The sequence below is a fragment of the Euprymna scolopes genome, chromosome 6 (genome assembly GCF_053919585.1).
Source record: "Euprymna scolopes isolate OS-2025 chromosome 6, ASM5391958v1, whole genome shotgun sequence".
In the NCBI taxonomy this organism is placed as follows: domain Eukaryota; kingdom Metazoa; phylum Mollusca; class Cephalopoda; order Sepiida; family Sepiolidae; genus Euprymna; species Euprymna scolopes.
In genome coordinates this window covers 76401407-76426365 of record NC_136487.1, presented here as the reverse complement: position 1 = coordinate 76426365, position 24959 = coordinate 76401407, and the positions used below count along the sequence as shown (strand labels likewise).

Genomic DNA, 24959 nt, shown 5'->3' with positions numbered 1-24959 from the left:
TATGTGTGTGTGTGTATATATATATATATATATATATATATATATATATATATATAAAGGGCGAATGAACTCTTTTTCTGGGTCAACGGCCAACTAGCACCGTGTATATTTGTGTGTGTGTATATGTGTATTGGTGTGGAGAGGGCTCCTGTAAGCCGTGGTGAAGGCAATCTTTCTAGGAGAAGCAAATCTCTGATTTAAAAAACCATAAAACGGGAGACCAGTATCCGCATTAAGCTGGTCTGCAGTTTAATTTGTTTCTGGCTATCTTGCTCTTGCTTGTTGCTGGATCTCAACATTTTGAACCGAGAGAGAGACTTAGCGATCGTACAAAGCTAAGACTCTGTAACATCATCTTTGTATAGATACTCCCTCAGGCATTTGGGCTCATGGATTTTAAATGTCTGAGGGAGTGGCACTCGTCTGACAAGACGTTGCAATCATTATGTATATATATGCATGTATATATATGTATATATATGTATATATATGTATGTATATATATTTATGTATGCATATATATATATGTACGTATGTATGTATATATATATATGTATATATATATATATATATATATATATATATATATGGATATATATATGTGTATATATATGTATATTTATATATATACATACATGTATATATATATATATATTATATATATACACCCACATATACATAAACACACACACACACACACACACACACACACACACACACACACATATATATATATATATATATATATATATATATATATATATATATATACGTATTCTTTCCTAGAACTGCACGCCTGTGGAACTCTGTTCCGTCTGCCTGCTTCCAACCGGACTACAACTTGAATGTGTTCAAGTCCAACGTTAACAAATTCCTAATGAACCGCCCCCTTAAGCAAACACTTCATCAAATCTCTACACTAACGTAATGTACTTGCAATAGCCCTTATCCCTGAGTGGCTTCCGGGCCTTGGTAAGTGGTGATCACTGTGTAAAAAAAAAAATATATATATGTGTGTGTGTGTGCAAATTGTGTATGGCATCATAGTGTAATGGATTAAGACGCTAGACTGAAATAAATAATTTCGGGGTTCGAATCCTAACAACAGTCAAGCTACACAGAAAAGGGTAGGTCCCAAAACACGCACGCGTGTACGTAGATTACTGTTTTTTAAAAATAATATATATATATATATATATATATATATATATATATATATATATATATATATATATATATCATAAAAATTTAAATTTAAATGTTTAAGGAATTTAAAGTTTATGATTTGAAAAAGTTAAATTTCATATATAGAATTTTTATTGTATGCAAAAAAAACAAAGATTACTGTATTCTTAGGCGAAGGAAATATACTTATTAAACTGTATTCTTTGTATTGCATACAATAAATGTTCTATATTTGAAATTTAACTTTTTCAAATAATAAATTTTAAATTCCTAAATCATGATTTATTTGCTCTATCTTATATATTGAGCAATTTTATTTAGCTGGGATTGTCTTATATAAAATATTACATCCAATAATATTTTGTAAGGCCGATAATCACTGAATTTGCATAAATTGGATTTATTGCATTATTCTAAAGTAACGTGTCTGTGTGTCTATCCGTCTGTCTGTCTGTCTATCTGTCTGTCTGTGTGTCTGTCTGTGTGTCTGTGTACATTTCCCTACGCAATAACTCTGTCAATTTTTAGTCTACAGACTCGAAACTTGATATAAAGGGTACTGAGATTTGCAAAAATCGATGTGATCGGTTTTCGGCCAGAAATTTTGCTGATAGGTTCATTTGACATGGATCTAACTTAATAATTTGATTTGAGCCCAAAACAATAAATTTTAAGGGGTCATAATAGGGGTCAAAGTTTAAAAAATTGACCGCTTTTTTTTTGGGGGGGGGGCTCAACATACACCTCTAAATACTCGGGAAACGCCTGGCACCCATGCTAGTATATATATATATATATATATATATATATATATATATATATATATATATATATATATATATATAATTCCATTGTTTTTGTATTTTGAATCTTCATAATAAAACTCAATTCGTATTAATCAAAACGTCATTTCTTTAACTTGGTTGATTTTGTTATCATTAGTATCCCAGATCGAAACAGGTACTCACAGACGTAATTCAGCGGAAGTGGTGCAGATTCAAACAGAATTCGAAGACAGAACGGCTGGAAATCAGTCGGTGCCGGTACCCACTTGAAGATCGCCAGACTTTCTATTCTGATAGTGACTCATAGATTGATTCCTGGCAAATCGTTAATAACGATCGTCTGGGACACTCTGACCTTACTTCATTGAAAATCCTTTGTTCTCGGAGTTTATAAACTCGAGGAACAAACTGAAATTGACAAGCTATCGAGGAGCAGCATAAATGCCTTTGTTTCCCGATTTTCAGTTTTTACAATATGTCTGCACAACCACCAATCGGTAAATGGTGAATTGTGAAGCCTTTCACATTTTTTCCCTTCTTTTCTATAATTGGACATTATTTGTATAAGTTGACACTGTATAATTAAGCATTTTATTTATTATTTTTTGTATACAATTAATTTATTATTTTTAATTTTTTGTCTTTACTTGAGTTGAATATACCTTATAGATGTGTCCTCTCTTCGCTCATACACACACCTATACATACATAACACACACACACACACACACACATATATATATATATATATATATATATATATATATATATATATATATGTCTATAAAAGTGAAATTGTCTCTGTGTGTGTTTATGTGTGTCTGTATGTGTATAAATTTCCCTACCAAACTACTCCGTCAATTTTCAGTCTACAGACTCGAGATTTTAAATAAAGGATATTGAGATTTGGGGAAATCTTTTTAAGCGGTTTTCAGCCAGAAATTTGGCTGTCAAGGGGTCAAAGCTCAACGATTTTACCTTTGAAAACTCTACCAAACTCCTCAGTCAATTTTGGGTCTAAACACTTGAAATTTTAGATGCAGGTTACTTGACATTGATCAAACTTTTTAATTTGATTTGTGCCCAAAATCATAAATGTTAAGGGGTCAAAATTGGAGTCAAAGTAAAAAAATTACCTCTGCTGTCTCTACCAAATTACTCGGCCAATTCTTTGTCTAAACATTTGAATTTTTTGGCTGCCAAGGTGTCAACAAAATATTTGACTTTTGCAGTCTCTAGCAAACTATTCAGCCAATTTTGGGTCTAAACAAGTGAAATTTTACATAAAGGGTATTTAGACATACAGCAAGCTTTTTAATCAGTTTTTAGGCAAAAATTTGGCTGCCAAGAGGTCAAAGTTGAAAGATTTGACCTTTGCAGACTCTACCAATCTCTTCCGACAATTTTGGGTCTAAACACTTGAAATTTTAGATTTAGGTTACCTGGACATAATTCAAACTTTTTAATTTATTTTCAAAAGGCGGAGAATTAAAAGATATATACATATATATATATATATATATATATATATATATATATATATATATATATATATATATATATATGCATATGTATATAATTCTTAACTTTTATTAAAAATTTATTATTATAACCTCATATTTAAACCAAATTCAGATTTATAATTTTCTTCTATTTTTATTTTTTATCCTCAACCCATTTTAATTTGCTTATCAAGTAAATATTTTCCTTTTTATTTTAATTTTTTCCAGATACATCTGCCTTACTTAAAAATGTTAAGTTTATTTATGGTGTCTTTTACATATATTAAAAAAACACACACACACACACACGCAATATTTTGCTGATGAGGAGACTTTGTTTAAAAAAACTATATGTCAAAATTATTGTCCGTGGCTTAATGTCTATCACAATAAAAACATTGTTTTCCGAAACGATCGTACAAATTATTGACTTTGTTGTTGTTCCTTCTTATGAAACATATTTTTAATTTTTGATTCTAATTTGAATTTTAAATTGTCAATCACATTACTAAATATTAAAGCAGCTCTAGGATATTTGCATATCGAGCTTATTATATATCTGAATTACAACGAGCGCTGTTCTTTTCTTGTATTTTAATTAAATCAGTAATTTTACTATCACATTAAAATACACTCTGCTCTTTAGACTACTGTTCTAATCCCCTTTAAATATATATATATATATATATATATATATATATATATATATATATATATATATATATATAGTAACTGCAGAGAATTTTTTCAGGGAACGTTCCCAAATGGGGGAAAAGGGGCAAAATATAGTAATAAACATAAAGTCTACTGTACTGATTATCAGTAGAACTATGGAATTTTTTAAAAGAAAAAAAAAACATTTCTTATTTATACATGACTGCAAGAAAAACAATGCATATGATTAATACAGTACTAAGCAGAACCCGTGGAACCTCCACGGTAATTTAAAAATTTTTAAACACATTATAAATAAAATGAAAAAAAAATGACATAAAACAAATAACGGCGAATTTTAAAAAAATAATTTTTTACCAAATTCTTTTTTAAAACTTTTTTAATCTAAAAAGAATTGATTTTTTTTTTTTAATTTTCATTTAGATTTTTTTTAATGAACATCCAACACAACATGTCGTTGCTGTTTTCTAAATATTTTTTAATATAAAGAAACAGATGTTAATTCACTTGTGCATTTTTAAAAATATTTACGAAGAAACTACAATAAAAACAACTTACTGTCTCCTCGAAACATGACTTTTTTAATTATAAAATAAAATAGTCAGTTGAATGTACTCGTAAATAATGGAACAAAAAGACAGCAACAGATCCTATATGCAGCAATTCAACAGACAAGAATGATTATATGAAAAGTAGAATTAACTTTAAATGAAAAGAATAATTAAACGGAAACGCTAAGTGCTATATTATAACATGCTGCCTAAATCCGCACACACTATTTATCTATCTATCTATCTATCTATCTCTATTTTTGAAAATGTATACTTTGCGGATATTTCCAATTCTAAAACCATAAACAGGCAGCCATGTTTCGTTTTGAAAATTTTTTAATAGGACATGGTTTGCATGATTTTTTAACTGATAAAGAGCGACTATAAAGTGAGGTAATTCGTTTCTCATTAATTAATGCTTGCGACGATGATGGATTTGTGACACCGGACGTATGGACAAGTAATTAATATTTAGATGCTATTAACTAGATCTAATTTTAAATTTATAAGATAATTCTTCTGTGTTCCATTCCTTTGAATATGCTCATAACTTTACTGTTGTTGATTTTGATATCCCTTTTCAATTCTTAGCAACAAGATATCAGATGATCTCTCCTCATTGCACAGGTTGCGCAGCTCTGCCTTCGCCAGTTTGAGTTTAGAGAAGGTTCTTTTCACTGTTGCATTTGTGACAGGTAAAGTGGCATAAATTGTTAAGAGTTCAAGCATAAGTGGCAATATTTGCTGGGCATTGATTTCCTTTCTCAATTGTAGCTGCAGTGTTCTGCGGCGAGCATCGAAACAAGGAATAGAATAATATCTTCAATTCCAACCGTAGCTTGTCTACTTCTCCTAGCTCATAAACATTGCATACGCTTTTACATTCACACGTTATTTCTAGTTATCTTGGACTGTCATGAAATGGAAGGCATTTAGGATACCCCGTATTGTTATCCCCACAATTAAATCTTTTTTGTGAATACTGTGATATTGTATCTAAAAGCACATAAGATACACACGGTAGTAATCATCCAAAGTTTTGGTATTGCTGACCCTCCGTAGTAGTTGTAGCAATATACTTGTATCTTACAGGCATTTTTTGTGTCTTCTGCCTTGGCCAGAAATCACAGAGGGAAGGTCGATGGCCGTTGATACAGCTGTCTCTTTAACCTTTGCAAAATCTCACTGAAAACCTTTCATCATTTCTTAATTCTCTCAAGCTTTGTAGCACTGTAACCACAATTCTTTAAGAGGCAGCTAAATCAAAGTCTTTCTGTTGTAGTGCATTAGATGCATAGACAGTTTCTCGAAAAACTGTGGTAGCAATCTCAAAACAAACAAGAAATTTAAAGTTAATACTTTTCAGCAATATTGAGGCATCTCCCTTACTGATGCACCAGGGGAGATCTTTTTGTGCTACTCTTCTAAAAACTGCTTCAGAGCTAGAATAACCTTCCTCGTTGTTCTAAGAGCTGATTCTATGCAAGACCATCCTGTGTCTGATAGCTTCTGAAGTTCAAATGAGTGTAAATTGTTTTCTTGAATCTCCATGCATGCAACTTATCGTTTTAAAGAGTTAGAAACAAATGCAAACTGAAAAAAATTACAAAGTGAATATTTGATTTGACACTTTCGACTAAGACTAGATTTAGGCAGGGGCATGGCAGTGTACATTTGGTTCTGTCTCTGAAGTCTGGACTGAATCCATTGCATATTCCACACATCTTTGCTGACCCATCATATCCTTGTCCACCCAGGTTATTCAGATGACTTGTGTTAAGCATAGAAACCACTTCATCCTCCAGTGCCTCACTACTTGTTGACTACACATTGAATACGTACATGAAACGTTATTTTATTTAGAAGTCATGTGCACATCTCACAATAAAAGATACCTGTTCTGTATGTGATACACGAGTTGTTTCATCCATGAGGATGGAGATGTTGCCCTTGGGAATTTCTTCTAATATTACTCTTCTAACTAAAATGCCCAAAGCCTTGATTAGATCATTCTGCTATTGCTCTCTTAGCTGTCGCTAGTTCTTTCCTGTTTGAAAGTAATGTCACTTGGGGTCTTTTTTAGTGTTTCTTGTTTTTCTCTAAGTACATCAAGGTGCAGTGTAACCACACTATCACACGTGCTAAGCATTTCCACAAGTCCAAGAAAGGTTTTTCTCGATTTTCACTTGTAGAGCTTTCGCTGTTGCCCCTAAATAGCAAACATTGTCTTGCCAGGTATAGAGTGATGGAAATCAACCTACATAAAATTTCTCGGTTTCTTTGCTTCTCTTTGTCTCTAGCAACTTGTAATGTGTGAGCAGTTGCTTCTAAAGCAATACCCTGCTTGGCTTTGAAAGCTTTTCCATCAAATCATACCAATCATGTGAGATTCTGAAAAAGAGTGCTCCTTTATTTTTTCTAAAGCTATCATCCAACGCCCTATGCCTTCTGATTTCCAAGCTGCTCGGCCACTGTACTTTTCTTCATTCAAAAAGAGGCCACAGCTGAATAAAAACATAGCATCTTCATGAGGTGAATACAGAATACCAAGAGTTCCTTTCAAATCATTTCTTTTGAAAAGAGCGCCTTTTTTCATTTTTGGTATATGAAATTACTGGTTGACATTACAGAATCTGAGGAAAGACTCACTAATATGTATCTTATGGTTAACAACTTGGACAGAATCATGTGAATACTGTAATTCACGTAACACCTTCCAGCACTTCTGATTTCACATCAATCTGGGTTTCCTATGGAGCAAGTTGTTGCTCAATGTCATTTGTCTGCTTCATTTGGCTCATCGACTGCTTTCATATCTTCAGCTTCTAATTCTTCATTCTCCTGAGTCCTCCACTTACTCTGATGCTGAATCTGCCACTCTAGGCATCATCCCGTCATAAAGAGTTCTGCTACCTTTGGCAGCATCTCATCTGTTTCGTTTCTGCTTCTTTTTTCTTCTCTCCTTTGTGGCATACTGCAAATGATTAGATTCAATAGAAACTAGAAAGAAATAGTTATTATAAAAATGCAGGTGCCCGAAGTAGAAATTGATATTTTTGTTGAGTAAGGACGGGGATATAATCGTAAAACGCCCGAAGGTACCGCACAAAAGTTGGGTGATAAATTTTCGTGCAAATGTAGGCAAATTGAGTAAATAGGAAATAAATAGGTTTAAAGAAATATTAATGTTAGGGTAATCCGGTTCAAAAGCTGTACAAGCTTGATTTTTTGTGAAAATTTTGTTATAAGGTAAAGATAAACTTGTCGTCTGCTTTTTTAGCCTTCCTATTGGCTAAGTGCTTCGGCATATTTCGGTTGCTTACGTAAGCGATTGAAAGATGCCGAACAAAGTGTTGGTTTTGCCTAGTTTCAAAGCTTTGCTAGTACTGAGATTATTTAGCCACCTTCCAACAAATTATATCGTTATTAAGAAATTACTAAAATAAAAAGCGTGTCAAGTAAGAACGCTATGCACTAACTTTTCATGCAGAAAACGCCAGCTTGAATGTTAGAAAATCTAAAAAAAAAAAAACAAGTATGAAAAAAAAAATAGATTATATTCTAAATATGACATTCAAGATGAGAACAGTAGTCTGAAAAATCGACAATTTTCAGGGTTAGACTTTTCTGACAGACAGTTTTGTAATCCATTCCTTCCCAATTGGTTAGTTATGTTTTAGTTAGCCTGTTTGTAGTCCAAAACATTGAACGCTGGTGGTTGTATTTAATTCAGTCTTGGTTTGTATTGAAATGATTTACTTTACTTTAAGTCTTTGTTGTTATGATTAGCTCCTCATATCAAGCGGTTTCATGTTTTTCTCGGAGGGACTCTAATAAAAATACTACAAATTATCAATACTCATGTGCACGTAAAAGAAAGAAGAAAAAATACCATCTAGATTTTCCTGAAGAAGACTCTTTTACGAGTCGAAAATACAAATTTAATTTTACTAAATATCTTTATTTTGTTTATTTTTTAAATTACACTTGTCTGGAACTTTATGCTGTTAAATTTAGAATTTTCAATTACAATATTAACAGCGCTTTTAAACAGTAAACGCTTTCCTAATATTTTGACACATGCGACTAACGCTTCTTGCTGTATCAGATATTTAAAACCTTGATCTTCATCAACATCAGAGGATTGCCAGGCATTACCACCAACATGGCACTAAAAGAAAAAAGAAAAATTTTATCTTAACTTTTCTGAATAAGATTTTTTTACAAGCCACAAATTCAAATTTAATTTTAAGTAAATATATTTATTTTAAAAATAATCTTGCACTTGTCTTGTCTTTTAAACGGTTGAATTTGGAATTTGGAATTGCAATAAAAAAGAACTGTTGATATTGTAATTCAAAATTCAAACCATAACAGTTTAAAATACCAGACAAGTGCAAGATTTTTTTTAAATAAATATATTTACTTATTAAAATTAAATTTGAATTTTGCTGTTGCATATATATATATATATATATATATATATATATATATATATATATATATGTATGTATATATAACTACTACATTTATTCGCATAAATTTAATATATGAAAGTATAGATTTATGCGTAAACTTTAAGTATTTACTTCAAAAGTGCTCAATACGTAGGTAGAGCTAGTTAGTAATTTATAAAATATATATGGCGATTAAGCTACACTGAATATTCTGCGTTTCATCCAACTATATTCGAGCATAAGCCTGACGAATCCTATAGTTGGATGAAACGCAGAATATTCAGTGTAGCTTAATCGCCATATATATTTTATAAATTACTATGTATATATATATATATATGTATATATATAGATGTATGTATGTATGTATGTATGTATGTAGGTAGGTATATATAATATAATATATATATATATATATATATATATATATATATATATATATATATATATATATATATATAAACAGAGAGAGAGAGAGGGAGAGAGAATAGAAAAATGCGATCATGAAAAGTAATTTGGTTAAGATTAAACTTGCAGCATTAAGAATTTATATATCATGTTAAATCGATCTTTTTAATTCTTAATGCTGCAATGTTTTAAGTTGTAAATTTATCATATTTTTTACTAGAATATTTGTCTTTTTCTTTTCCACAACTAGTCATTTTCTTTTTTAAGTTTGATCTTAACCGTATTACTTTTCATGCTCGCATTTTTCTATGTAATCCATGATTTTTCTAGGTTTTTCTTTGAAATATTATTTTCTTTTTTATGTTCAATATCATACACATTATCAACAATCCATAAAAATTATTACAAATTTCTTAAATCGACTAACTAAAAAATCAAATAAAAGACATAATTAAGTAAATAAACAGAAAAAGGGACAAAAAAGAGGGATCAGAATTAATAGGCGATATCATGAGTGAAATATTATCAGCCCTAGCACGGCAAAAAAAAAAAGAAACAGAATTAACGGCAACGTCTTAAGCGAAAGATTATCAGCCATAGTACAGCAAAGAACATTGCTTTTGTTCACTCTCTATATATACCTCAAATAAGATGGCATGCGAACTACATTCTCGCTATTATTTATGAAGGTGTCGACGACGATAACGTTGCTATGGTAACCAAAAGCCAATCAGAAGAAATCGTCTCTAAAACGTCAATGTTGAAAAGTTCTCGAGTGATACTCTCCCAATAATTTGGCCGATATAACCTCCGACCGAGGTGCATCTTGTCGAACTCAGGAATCTGCACGGAAATTCGTACGGAACCTTTTATGTAATCCACGGCTGTATTATGCTCCCGTTCCGTTAGCCATGACTGGATAAGTATTAAGTAAATAGTAATTATATTCTTAGTATCGAACGCACTGGAGATGGAACCTTCAACCTCTAGAAGGGTGTTACTTAGAACTAAATTTCACTTCGTACTTTATGTGTTTTACCACAGGTTGAAACGTTGTGAGAATAACACTCAAGATAAAAAAGAGTAGTCCGAATAATCCAAATAATACGAACTGGAGTCAAATAGAGATTTTGTTAAAAGAAAACTATCGATAAAAAAGTAACGATAAAAAGACTGGCTTTACTTTATGCAGTAGATGATATTTTATTAAGTAGGTTCTACATTAAGTATTAGGTTGAACTCGTACTTAACACAATTAGAGAAAAGAATTATTAGTTTAAGGTTACAAGCGAAACGCGATGTGGTTAATGAGCCGTTCATTTTATTTTTCAATCCGATCATCTTCTCGTGTTACCTTGCTGTTTCATTTAGATGAAAGCGGATTTCTTCCGGTTCCGGTCGAATGAATGATGCCCATCACCGATCCCGAGGCGCAAGAAGTGCCTGAAACCTAATGGGCCGTACCAGAGCGGCGGACAATGACGAGCAAACGGTGTATTAAGTATAATTGGAAATTAAAAATTGGTCGATCGTTTTTAGATGCCAAAAATTGTGGACCTATATGAAAAGTGTTTGTCCGTTTGTGTGTCCGTCATGTGCTTTTACACGTGAAACATTTATCTCTTTATGTGTTCATCGCCGACGTTTAGCATCAAAAATTTGTTCTTGATAAAATCTTATCAGTGGTTTGGTTTGGCTTACACTTCATTTTTCCCTGTGACCTCACAAATATGTTATTGCTAGTCTCAATGTAACACGATGGAACCGGTTAGCAGCATTACCAACCATGTGCTACGTAAATGTCCTGGAAACGGTACCAGATTGTGACACGATGGTCCAGTCAATATGATAAGAACATGAAGTCCAGTCCGTTAGACGTCTTTTTGTCAGAGTTAAAGAGTAAATGCACATCTAGGAATTGTGTGTGTGGCTGGCTCCTTCCTTTTCTCACGTTGACGTCTCATTCTGGTGATCTTCTAACTGGAATCTTATTCAGGTTGAAGTTCCTTTGACCAGAATCGTCTTCAGACACGGTTTCAACATTTAGGGCAGACCAAAACAACACACAACACAATTGTAATATATATGAGAAATCTTAACTATTTTATTTCTATATTACAATATTTTTATTATAATAAAAAAAAACAATCAAAAACAACTAATAATTAAACTTTTTAAATTATTAGACTGTGAACTAACTACTTAGTTAGTCCTAAATAGGTCTGAGGGAGGGGATACCCCCTCCTCTCATTTACAGAGAGCCAAAAAACATGTGTCCTTACGCCATGCCTGTCAGAATCGAAAAGGAAAGAAAGTCGTGAATTTGCCTTGTGATTCCTCTTCAGTGTATCGCTCCGCGCGAACAATTCACACCCCTAGTGCCACATCAGTCTTTTTTTTGTAAATACTATTGTGTTGTTCTTCAGAATTTTCTCATCTAGCCCCTGCTTCCTTTGTTCCAGCTCATTTATTGTTTCAGTGCTTCATTGTAATGCAGTTTTCCATTTCATTTGTTTTTTCCAAGAACTGCAGAAATCTGGAAAATTTCTCCTTACAGATGTAAGTAGTCATAAGCTGATCAAGGCTTAAATCATGACAATTCCCTATTCTGTTATTACAGTCTCTTGAATTATATAATTATATATAAGCGTCCAATTACTATTACAACGATATTACTTACTTTTTATTAAAGAGTACGTAGTCATCGCGAAAAGGGGCCCTTTCTTACGTATAAAATATTGATATTTCTTTGAATGTTTTGTTCCATCCAAACAAGATGGAGAAAATAATAACGATACTATTACTAATAGTAATAATAATGACTAGTAGAAACCGTGGAAATTCCACGGTAGTTGAAAAGTTTTAAAACACGTTATAAATAAAATGAATAAAAAATAAAATAAAACAAACAATGACGAATTTAAAACAATTATTTGGCAAATACCTTTTAAAGCTAAAAAAATCGATTAAAAAATCGATTTTTTTCAATGAAAATTCAGTACATTGTTTTGTTTTTCTGAAGAATTTTTTTAATATATAATACAACATTTAATATAAATTATAAAGAACCAGATGTCAGTTCATTTGCACATTTGTTTTTGATTTTTAAAAGAATCTATAATAAAAAAAACTTATAGTCTCCTCTCGACATGACTCTCTTTTTTTAAATTGTAAAATAAAATAACAAATTTGAAACCATAAACAGACAACCATGTTTTCTCTTTTTTTTTTTTTTTTTTTTTGAAATTTCTTTGGAGATGGTTTTAATAATTTTTAACTGATAAAGTGAGGTAATTCGTTTCTCATTAATTAATGTTTGCGATGATGATGTTTTTTTTCTTTGTGACACCGGACGTTGGACAACTGAATTAATATTTAGATTCTAAATTGATAACATATTATAAACCTAAGTTAATATATTTTATATAAGGCATAATCACGTTGACACATCGATTCCTGTTAGATCACAAAAAATAACCAACGTTGAGATGATCAGCAGTAAAATGTGTGACCATTTGGAAATACCAGGTGCTTGATGTTCTCTTCGCGTATCACGGTATTGTTTCCAGTCGACCTGGATTTTTCCTTATCACGCAGGACTGAGAAGAGTTCAGGTTGGAGATTGCGCAACAACTTTTTTCACAATTGCACTTACTTATAGGGGGGAGTCCATTGTCTCTTATGAGTGAACAAATGCCATGGAAGTCGATACTTAGTAATGAGACATATCAATGGTGAAATGATAAAATATAGGTTAAGATTGGAATGTAGTTCGCGGTGCGCTTTTTCACGTGTTATTTTGGTAGCTTGTGAGCTAGGAGTTGAATTGAATAATAAATATTCCTGCTCTCTAATCTAAAGAAAAACATTATGCCTCCGCCAAAGGAAAACGTGTTCTTACCTCTAAATTCAATATCGACTTATTCTCTATTCTGAGTAAGTTGCATTCGTTTTTCCATTTGAAAATCTTATAAACGATGTACATTAAATCTTTGAGACATACTCTTTGTAAACAAACCCCAAATCTTTTAAAACTTAATGTGGTTCTATTTGATCATTTCCTCGCTTTTTCCTCCCCGCTATATTTTCCATATTTCATAATATTTTTAATCGTAATTTCAAACCTCGATTTAGCACTGTTGAGCGAGATTCGAAACCGGTTAGCTAGCGTTTTAAGTTTTACCTTTTAATTTCATCATGCAAAATAATTTTCGTCTTTATATAGCCATAACTCGCACACACGCGCGCATACACACACGCATATAATTATTTCCACCGCCAGACATCGTCGCATCTCACAAGAGCCATGACAGCCAACAAACCGGAAGTCCAAGACTCGAGTTTCGCCCTCATTTGGGCTCATCAGTTAGACATATCCGAACTCGGAATTCGAAACTCTTGCATGCATATATAATAGCGATGGGATGATTTCAATGTTTTTCCCATTCTAATACAATTTCCGATTCCGATGCCTTATAAATCTCTAAATATTTAACACTAGAGTTATTATTTCTACTCACTTACCGTAAAACACATGATAAATATGCATATACGAGGTGGAACGATAAAATTGTCGCCATAGAAAAGACGGCATGATTCATTTCCGTTTGATGAAAACCAGTTTTCTTTTTTTCGTTGCAGACCATCTACTAGTTGGCCAGTTGTGTACAAATCCCAAGAGCGATAGAAGCATTCTATCATATCTAAAAGTGACACACTGTTCAACGAGCGAGATCGGAGATGCGCCGCTGTACAACTCATGCTATCTGCCAATCCAAGTTATGAAAACAGGACCATTGCCATCACCCTCTACCTGCATCGCTGGATTTCCACGAATAACAGGTACGGTCCCAGGGTGAGAAAACAAAATTTCCTGCCACGGTTATAGTATTTGGTGTTGTTTCAAGTGAGGGCCACATTATGCCACCTCACATCTTTGAAGTCGGCTTGAAAGTTGACATCAAAATGTATCTGAATATGCTGAAGAGTGTGACGCATTCAGGTATATCTATACGCCGACCAACAAGTCCAAAGAGATAGAGGCTTGGCTTCAGAAGGAGTGCCACGACTAGTATCCTTCTCTCACTGGACCCCTCCTTCCCCGATTTGAACTCGTTGGACTACCTTTTTGTGGTCATACGTCGAGAACATCACCAACATGACATCCCACAATACCAAAGCCAGCCTGATCGCCGCAGTCCGTAAAGTATTCGCGAAGTTCCCGCCGACGCTTGTGAAAAAAGCATGCTCCCAGTTCCGGACCAGTATCGAGGCGGTAATTGAAGCTAAAGGCGGTTACATTGAATAGATCAATTAATCTTTTCAATAAAAGTTTTTAGTGTTGTTTTCTTTAGAGAAAACTCTGTATTCCACTCTGTATTTTTCCAAGCACACAAAGACACTTGTGGGAGATGATCTAAAGATTTAAGCTTTACTGTTTGTGTAGAATCAATAAATATTTATTATTTTATCAGTACATCATTAGCAGTCGAAGATTTTGCGTTAAACAAAAGAATCGTTTATGACATCGGAAAATAGGCACAATTTTTTCGATTCTGATACTAATTCCAATACACACAAAAGTTCCGATCTTCCTGATTCTCGATTCCAATTAATCGTCCCAACACTAATATAGTTTTCTCTCTCCCTCCCTCTCTCTCTCTTTCTCTCTATCTCTATCTATCTCTCTCTCTCTCTCTCTCTCTATCTATCTCTCACTCACACACGCGCGCACGAACGAGAGAAAGAGTAAGAGAGAGAGAGCGCGCGTGTGAGAGAGAGAGAGAGAGAGATAGAAAGTGAGAAATGAGTTAAAGTCGAAATTAGGACTAAAGCGGATTGAGGTTTCTAATATGTTTCATATTTCATGAACAGATGTTTCAAATGTAGAAATATTGAATTCATATATATATATATATATATATATATATATATATATATATATATATATATATATATATATATATATATATATAACTCGGTTTGTTCCTCTTTATGTTTATCTCTCTCTCTCTCTCTCTCTCTCTCTATATATATATATATATATATATATATATATATATATATATATATATATATATAGATATATATATAGATATATAAATATATAAATTCACAGTTTCTCTTTAAAATTTACAGAACTTTAATGTATAAGTCTGGGAATGATCTTAGTTAAGTTTTGTCTCAGAGTACCCCTAATAATTACCGATAATCGATAATCGAAACCGTCATTTTAATTTATCTATCATCGATAAAGCCATTTTTTTTCATATCGTCTCTTTGCAACAATGATAAAAAACCAGTCGTGAAAGTTCTACTGTGAATAAGTTGATAGCGTATTTTCTTTTTGTTTTATTTTTCTTTATGCATGATGTGGTCTGTAGGTTCAAACTCCGCACATAAATTTCTTAATTTTTTTATATTAACTGCAAAGAATTTTATAAGACTTGAAAATTTACGAGTTTTTTTTCTTGTTTTTGTTTTTCTTGTTTTTTTTCTTTTCATGACGTGGTCTGTAGGTTCAACCCCAGCACGTACATTTCTTAATGTTTTTATTTTAATTAAAATATTATATTTAAGCGTATTTTATGACCGGAAAACACCGAGCGGTCTGCTAGTGTATATATATATATATATATATATATATATATATATATATATATATATATATATATATATATATATAAAATACACTATCTATCTATCTATCTATCTATCTATCTATCTATCTATCTATATATATATATATATATATATATATATATATATATATAAGTGAAAATTGATCTGATCCCTTTTTTCGCCAGAAATTTGGCGATTAAGGCGTCAAAGTTCAACGATTTGACCTTTGAGAACTCTACCAAACTCCTCCGACAATTTTGCGTCTACGCACTTGAAATTTTAGATATAGGTTCCTTGGACATGGATCTAACTTAATAACTTGATTTGAGCCCAAAACAATAAATTTTAAGGGATCATAATAGGAGTCAAGGTTTAAAAATAATTGACCTCTGCGGTCTCTTCCAAATTACTCAGACAATTTCTGGTCTAATATTTGAAATTTTACATAAAAGGTATTCAGAGATAGGGCAAGCTTTTTCATTAGTTTGGGTCGAAAATTTTTAGTTACCAATATATAAATGTATGTATGCGTGTCTGTTTGCATGTCTACCTTAAACTTTCAATAGAGGCGACGGATTTTACCAAGATCAGTATCGTTTTAAAGTTCGACCTTTCATACGACAAATATCGAAACATTGGCTAAAAACATTAATATCTTCCCCTTCAACTAGGCACTTTTCTACAGGGGGGGGGTCACTTTCTTCACCGATATTTTTGAAAGCCATCCTCTCCTTTAGATTGTCTAGCCTTAATTTTAAACAATGTCGCTTCCGGTTTGACGGTGGTCGTAACAGCATAAACGTTAGGTTTTAGCCCGTTCTTTCCCTCCTTTGCGGTACGGGTTCGAGCCTGCCTTCCTTCTACCACTTTTTTTTTCTCAACATACACATCCAAACACCCGGGCAACGCCGGGCGCCCGTGCTAGTTTATCATAAAATGAAATTCCGTGGAATCTGGGTGAAACAGTCATTGTCACGTCGATTGACTGCATTATTAACCATTCGCTATCAGAGCTGAGATAAAAAGCAAAAGAAATAATCAATTGTTAGCACATTAATGAGCAAGATTTTGTCTATTCATCATATCTAACCATACGCTTCTTTCCTTTCACTATCACTGTTCAAATCCTTGCTTTTCTCCTATTGAAGTAACTGTTTTTGATAAGCTTCGAAGATTGACTTTCACACCACTCCAGATATAGAATCGAAGATTTGGACATCCAATCTGTTGCTAAAGTTGTCCAGAACATACATAGATCATTCTATCACATCAGAATATATATAGCTCCTGATGCAATCTATTAGCCGTATAAGGATTATAGCATTGATGCCACATATAAGGAAGTGCCGCTTAGGGTACTCCTGGTTGCCTTGACAGAGTTCAGTATAGACTTTGATATCTAGTGATGTCCAATATTTTCTGTTCTCTATAAGCCCTTGCTAGTTTCTCTCTGTTATGTCTTTCTTTTCACGAAAGACGCCTCAATCTTTAGGTTCTTAATATAAAAACTTTTACAGCAAGAACTCATCTAGATAGCACCGCTGCGAAAAACTGAAAAAAGGAGGGAGATCGAAATCGTTAATTAATTATATCTTATCAGCATGTGTCTGTTTGATAAAAGAGTACCCTTGCCAAATTTCAGTTTTAGTCTCAAAATAAGCGCTTTGTTTTATTTTTGCAAATAAAGCAAATATACATTCAAAATAAGATTTTTTTTTAGAGGAAAAGCGATAATCAAAAACTTCATTCTTTGTCTTAGGAATGGAGTCCGAAACGTTTTAATTGGGGGAGCGGGCGGAGGAGAGAAGAGAGAGAGAGAGAGAGAGAGAGAGAGAGGGATCGACGGTTATCCAATTTTGTCAAAAACAGTTGGGCTTACCCAACGCTAGACACTCACCAAAATACGACGGTTTCTCTGTGGCTGACTCTTATTGACTTAGTCCCTAACTTGTTTTAAAATGATTTTTATTCTCATAAGACGTACAGCGAGGGAGCCGGGCAACATTTACACACTTTTATTTGTGTTAATAGTAAAATAAATAAATAAATCAATATAACATTTTTAAATGTTTCTACATAAACTGTCACGATGTGATCCTCCGTTTTATAAGTTGTATCCGCACGAAAAATCGCGTGACTATTGCTGTATTTTTTGTTTCTATGTCCTATAAAGATAAAAGGAGGAATTTCAACTATGCCTAACATGGCACAAGATCCGTCAAAGAAAAAAAAACAAAAAAAAAAAAACAGAATATTGCATATTTTTATTCTCTCAAGATTAGTGATGGGACGATTCTAATATTTTTTTTCTGATTCTGATACAATTACAGATTCTGTTCAACATTCCCGATTCCAATACAATTATCGATTCCGACTCCTATTCTAAAAGTAGAAATCAGTCCTCATCTACTTTCAAATGTAAACATAATTTTCTTTTTATATGCGTGGCCCAAAAAATGGAAGAAAAGTTGTTGTTTTTTGAAAACGCATTAAAATTTATTAAAATCCATTAATCTTGAGCAACTTGTTATCCTGGAAGATAAAAGCCTGAATTTTATCATATGAAAAGCAGAACAATATAAAACTTTTTCTACTATTTCTATTAAAATTTTAAATTTTAAATTAAAAAAAAAAAAAAAAAACACCAATATTTTTTTTTAAAGGTTTTGAATCAATTAATTTTTTTGTGTCTAAATAAGATTTAGGATAATTTTCTATAAGAATATGCAAAAATATTATCACATAAGTACCTGAATTTCAAATAATTCCGTCTTTTATCTGCATAGATTTTGCGTGGCAAAATTAAAAAAAAAAATTTAATGATAGTTTTGACCAAACTATGTTACAAGACAAAATATATTTATTTAGTCCTGTAAATTTCCATAATAAGTGAAATATATATATTTGTTGCCTACATAACCCTCGAAGTTAAGCAACGATGAGGCTGGCCAGTACCAGATGAGTGACCATTTTGGGAATGCTAGATGCCGTATGTATTGGAGACAACTCCTGCATCTACTATCACGCTTGGTCGCCTTGACCCTATCTTGCCACCAGGACCAAGTGTTTCTGGACAAGAGAGAGTGAGGGAGACACAAGTCCCCCACACTTTAAGCTAAGTCAAGTGCAGTTTATAGCAAAAAGGAAAATGGGGAAGATAACAACTGTTTGTAAATATGAACAATTGTGTGTAGGCCTTATGGTCTTCCATAGGTGAGGTAATATCACATAACAACAAATTGCTGCATCAAATTATCGTATTTTTAGCAAAATGCGTATTTATTGATTTTTTTTGTATCGATTCTTCAAAGCATTTCCTATTTAATGGTATATTAGCAATATTGGGCTCACTAAAAGAAAATTATTTATTTATTTTTCAAAGATTAAAAAGAAGGGTTTTCCGTAAAAATAATGAAAATATATAATATTCTTTTTGCTAATTTCAAAGATTATTATTAACATATTCAACGAATTTCACACTTCAAAATATAAAAAATTAAAAATTAAACACATTCAAAATTCGGATTTTCAACCTTAAAATCTGATACGTGCACAGTTGCTATTTTTTTTGTTCTATTGTTTTATCTACAATCTTAACCTTCCGCACAATACAATATATTTTGTTCGGTTTCAGCTGATTATTTTAAGCATATGTGTAACCACAAATAAAAAGGAGATTATAAGCAAAAACAATATATATATATAAATGTCGATTATGAAAAAAGGTACACCTTTATAAAGTTCATTCTTCACTTAATAATCGGTGAAAATTTCGTATTGATTGGATAATTACTTGGTTTGTGGTAGATTTTTAAAGAGAGACTGCGTCAAAAAATACTTACTCCCTCCTTCCGTTTTGGCAATGCCTATCTTTTTAATTTGACGATTCTCATAATGGTTTTACCTTTATATATCGTATCCCATATTTTGATAAACTCACTGCGAACGTTTTGTCCAGAATTTTCACTTGTGCCAGCAATGGAACATCAAGTTTAAAAGGCAAAAATATGATAATTAAAACAAAAATTTTGTAAACCGAAAAATTAGGATAAAATTTTTCCAATTCCAATACCGCCAAAAGTTCCGAATTTTCTGATTCCCGATTTCGATTAATCGTCCCAACACCAATCAAGATAGGCAATGTGCGGTTAGAGAATTCAAGCAAACTCCCTAAACATGTTGATGCTAAATAATATTTCGGATTTTACTTGAAAATCTATGCATGCATCGGCAACAAAATACGATAACGATGTCTGATTAACGGAATATACATTTGTTAATTATTCGTATTAACAAAGTAGAAAAACATATAGGAGACATTGAATATAAATTTTATATATAACTAGCCTGGATGACCGACGTTGCCTGGGTGTTTGGAGGTGTGTGTTGAGCCCCCTCCCCATCCCCCCCCAAAAAAAAAGTGCTAGTAGGCAGGTAGGCTCGAACCCATACCGTGGAGGAGGAAAAGAATGTAAAAAAAAAAATGACATCTTTGCGGTTGCGCCTATCATCAAACCGGAAGTGACGTACGTTTAAATCAAGACTAGTCAATCGAAAACAGGCGATGACTTTCGAAAATATCGTCGAAAAAAGCTGTCCCTCCCTATAGAAAAGTGCCCAGTTAAGGGTGAAGGAATTATGGTTTCAGCCAATTTTTCGATATTTGTCGTCCGAAGAGCCGAGCTTCAAAACGATACCGATCTCGTGAAAATCCGTCGCCTCTGTCGAAAGTTTTTGCGAAACATACATACATACATACATACATACATACATACATACATACATACATACATACATACATCTAAACGGACGGGTGAGATTTATATTATAGAAGATTAGTACATTAGTCCCACCTATAAATAAATGCATATTATTGTAATAATTAGATAACAAACAGTCGGGCGAGTCACATAAATAAAACTTATAAAACCCATGGATTGTCTGTATACATAGAGCGAGCATAACACACAGTGTCTATCCAGTCCAGCGACCAGTGAGCAAATAGAGAAATCTTAGAAGTAAGCCACGAGAATTTGCATTATCACGAGATTTTGTATACTAATTTGAAAAAAGGCCTTAACCCTTTACCAAGGGGCACAACTCAACCGTGAGAGTTACCTGTCTCCAAAAGGGAGATAAATGTGACGGAAGATAATCTTTGTCGTCCCTATATGTTTAATATATAAGTATTTCGGCGTTAAATAATCCACAAAATAGTTGATAAACATTAAAACAAACAAAACGAAACAAAAAGCTAAATCAATTGCGACATATTAATGGTTGTCAAGTTGACCAAATCAATAATGACGATCCCTTGACGACGAAAGTTATTGCGCGGAAAAAATCACTTTTCGTTGTGCCAAACGAATAATCATTTTTCCCCTAACGATTTATCGATTAATATTCGCCCGATTAAGGGTCGATAAGGCGTTAGTATGAAGCATAGTTATTAGATTCGATCTGTTGCGCATTGATAAAAATATTTGGACTACTTGTTTTTATTGACATATCGACCATAAGTTTTTTTTTTTGTATGATTACTAAGGCTAGGACAACAGCATATTCTTTTCATTGTTTTGACTCTCGAGTGTGTATCCGTTGATGTCTTATATGTTTTTATATAGCGTGATGTAATTCTCGGTTGATTAACTGTGTTTAACTGTGTCTAATGGTGGTCGTGGCCGTTTAATTCGTTTAATACTTATATTGGATCAGTATTTGGGCACCTTTTTACCCTTGCATAAACTTTAAAATAAATTACATGTCTGAATGAACGTCTGCGCAAAAACAAATTTATTACTTTATTATTTTATTTTCATTGTAATTTGCGTGGTTAATATCTATATATTAATACCGCAGTACCTTTAACGTACCTACGTACATACCTGTGTCACGGTTTCCAGATTATAAATTATTTGATCGGAAGATCCTATTTATTAACAAGGAGAATAGAACGTGATAACATACAACGAACACTAAATTATTATATAGATTCGCTAATTTAATATTCGTTGTATGTTATCACCTACTATCGTCCTTTTTAATAAATAGGATCTCCCAATCACTGAAAACGCAATGTAAAAAATAAAAAAATGGGTAAAATACAATAAAAAAGAAATCATTTCGCTTTAGGGGCATACATGAAACTACAATATACCTTCTTGGTCTTCTGGCTAGGATCCAATGGCAGTATCTGTTCTGTCTAAAGATAGTATAATGATATCGTGGGGTTTCTGTTTGTGCGGGGCGTCCATACAATGAAAATATGTCACAGACTCCTGTAAGAATATTGGAGATAAACCGTAATAACCAAATATATTCTTATACTACATTAACCAGATTACTAAGATAAATATTTTACAGTTTTAACAAAAAACTACAATAATATCACGGGGTTTCTATTCACAATGAACGTCCACAGAATACCTAACAACAATATATTACATATGAAAGATGCCGCTGTGAAATTTCGACAGGTTCCGCTAGTCTATCTAAATAAAACAGTAGATATATGCATGTGCGTGTAAATATTTAACCGATAAATCATTAATCTATTGGTCACATTAATCGGACATTAACAGGAAATAGTAATCATTGGGCTATGACAACAGGATATTCTTTTCATTGTTTTGTCTCTCGAGTATATATCCGACAAAGTTAGACACAGTTAACCAACCGAGAACTACATCACTCGATATAAAAGCATATAAGATATCAACGGATACACACACTCGAGAGTCAAGACAATCAAAAGAATATGCTGTTGTCCTAGCCCTAGTAATCATACACCAAGTTTATAACGAGTAAAATCTTTGTTTGGATGGATGAATAACGCGTACAGAAATATGTTGGCAAGTTGAAATGCAAAATGTTCATTTCAACTTGCCGACATATTTCTATTACTTTTATTCATGCACAAATTCATTCATAGCTTGAAATAGTTTAATTTGAACTCTTTCTTATCTATCTGTCGATAGCTCAAACGGTAGGGAACACAGCTGGAACGGTATATTTTTGTTATCCGGACTACGGTACTATCTTGAGTGTTATTCGCACAACGTTTCGATCGATGTAACCGACCTAATTCAGCCGTATTTTATCGAACGTGGGAATCTTTCTGCCGAACTCGGGAATCTTCACGGAATTTCAAATTGAATCCACGTTGATAGCATGTTCTCATTCTGCCAGCCATGACTTGCCAGAAGTCCCAAGGAATTCGCAGGCGTGCTGAGGATTGAACTTTCAACCTCAAGACGAGTGTAATTTATAGCTAAATTTACCAAGTACTTTATCCGCTACGCCACGGATTATACATTATTAGGCTTGATCAGTTGTATATGATAGAGAGATGCGCAACGTTGTCAAACAGTAAAACAAATACAAGTTTCATTATGTTTTTTTATCGGCGGGGGGGGATGAACAATTCGTCTTTGCACAAATCAAATCAGTTCTAAGTAAAATTATTTACCGATATTTTCATCAGGTTTTGCGATGATTAGTAAAACGCTAGAGAAGCTAAGCTCGGTCGAACACATAACCTCCTTGGTGGCGGTGGTAGTAGTAGTCATCATCATCATCATCATCATCATCATCATCATCATCATCATCTTTGTGTGATTCACCCGAATAATAATAATAATAATAATAATAATAATAATAATAATAATAACAATTGGGAAAGTACAACGAACAACAATAATGAAAACAGCTAAAATATTAAGAAAAACCCTTGGATATAGAAACTAACAGACATGAGCAACAAGCGCGGGCCAAACAAACTGCGGCAAAGGTATGAAACACTGCATGGAACCAAGAACACTGAAGCCGCATATCTATAAGTTCTCTAACCATAACTCCACCCCCAAGCCTCCCATTGCCACATCAATAATAATAATAATAATAATAATAATAATAATAATAATAATAATAATAATAATAAGAAGAAGAAGAATAAGAATAATAATAATAATAACAACAACAACAACATAATAATAATAATAACAACAACATAATAATAATAATAACAACAACAACAACATAGTAATAACAACAACAACAACAACAACAACAATAATAATAATAATAATAATAATAATAATAATAAAAAATAAAAAATAAAAAAAAAAATAAAAAAAAAAAACAACTAGAAATGAATCTGTTTATAATTTTTGCCGGTTCCACGTGAAACTGTAAAAAGTACTTTCTCTTTCTTGTTGCTAATATACCGTCATCAATGTACACGTGACTTTCGTGTGTTTCTTGACAAAAAAAACAGTATTTCCTTCAATTCACAAGTAATTTTATCGAAACCAAACCCTTCTGTTACATAACTAAGGCCGTTGATTAAACGGAAAAGATTGACTTATATAATACCTTAGGGTCAGAGGTGACCCGAAAACAAGTCTACAAACTACGTAGCTTCTGAATGGAGATTTTCCCTCTTTATTGGGGGGGGGGCACTTCAAGCAAAAAGACGTGCCCAAGGCGCTATCACAATGTAGTTAGGTGTGCTGAGACAATGTATCTATCTGTCTATCTATCTATCTATCTCGTTATCACGCAAGTAGCAAGTCACTTTGATTTTTTTCTGTGAATGTTTTCTTTTTAATCGACTCTTTATATAAATCAATATCCGTGACTGAGTGGTTTTGTAAGCAGATGGTTTAAACCTTGGTTCTTCAACGGATATATAACGATTGATCACGCGTTCCTTGCAAATGGAGTCAGAGATGGTTTCGTGGTCGGGTTCGAATCTCCCGACCGGCGGTAATCGTA

The 24959-nt window shown here is 32.7% G+C and overlaps 1 protein-coding gene across 1 annotated transcript in view; it reads right to left on the bottom strand.

Annotated features, from left to right (window-relative positions):
• Positions 1–7063: 7063 nt before the first annotated feature.
• The window catches only part of LOC145278191 (uncharacterized), a 49225-nt gene continuing 31329 nt past the window's right edge, over positions 7064–24959 (bottom strand). Inside the window, exons 3-4 of the mRNA XM_080130476.1 lie at positions 8790–8869; positions 7064–7202 (exon numbers count right to left, since the gene is read on the bottom strand). Of these exons, the coding sequence (XP_079986602.1) occupies positions 7064–7202; positions 8790–8869 (219 nt within the window). The remainder of the gene's footprint in view (positions 7203–8789; positions 8870–24959) is intronic.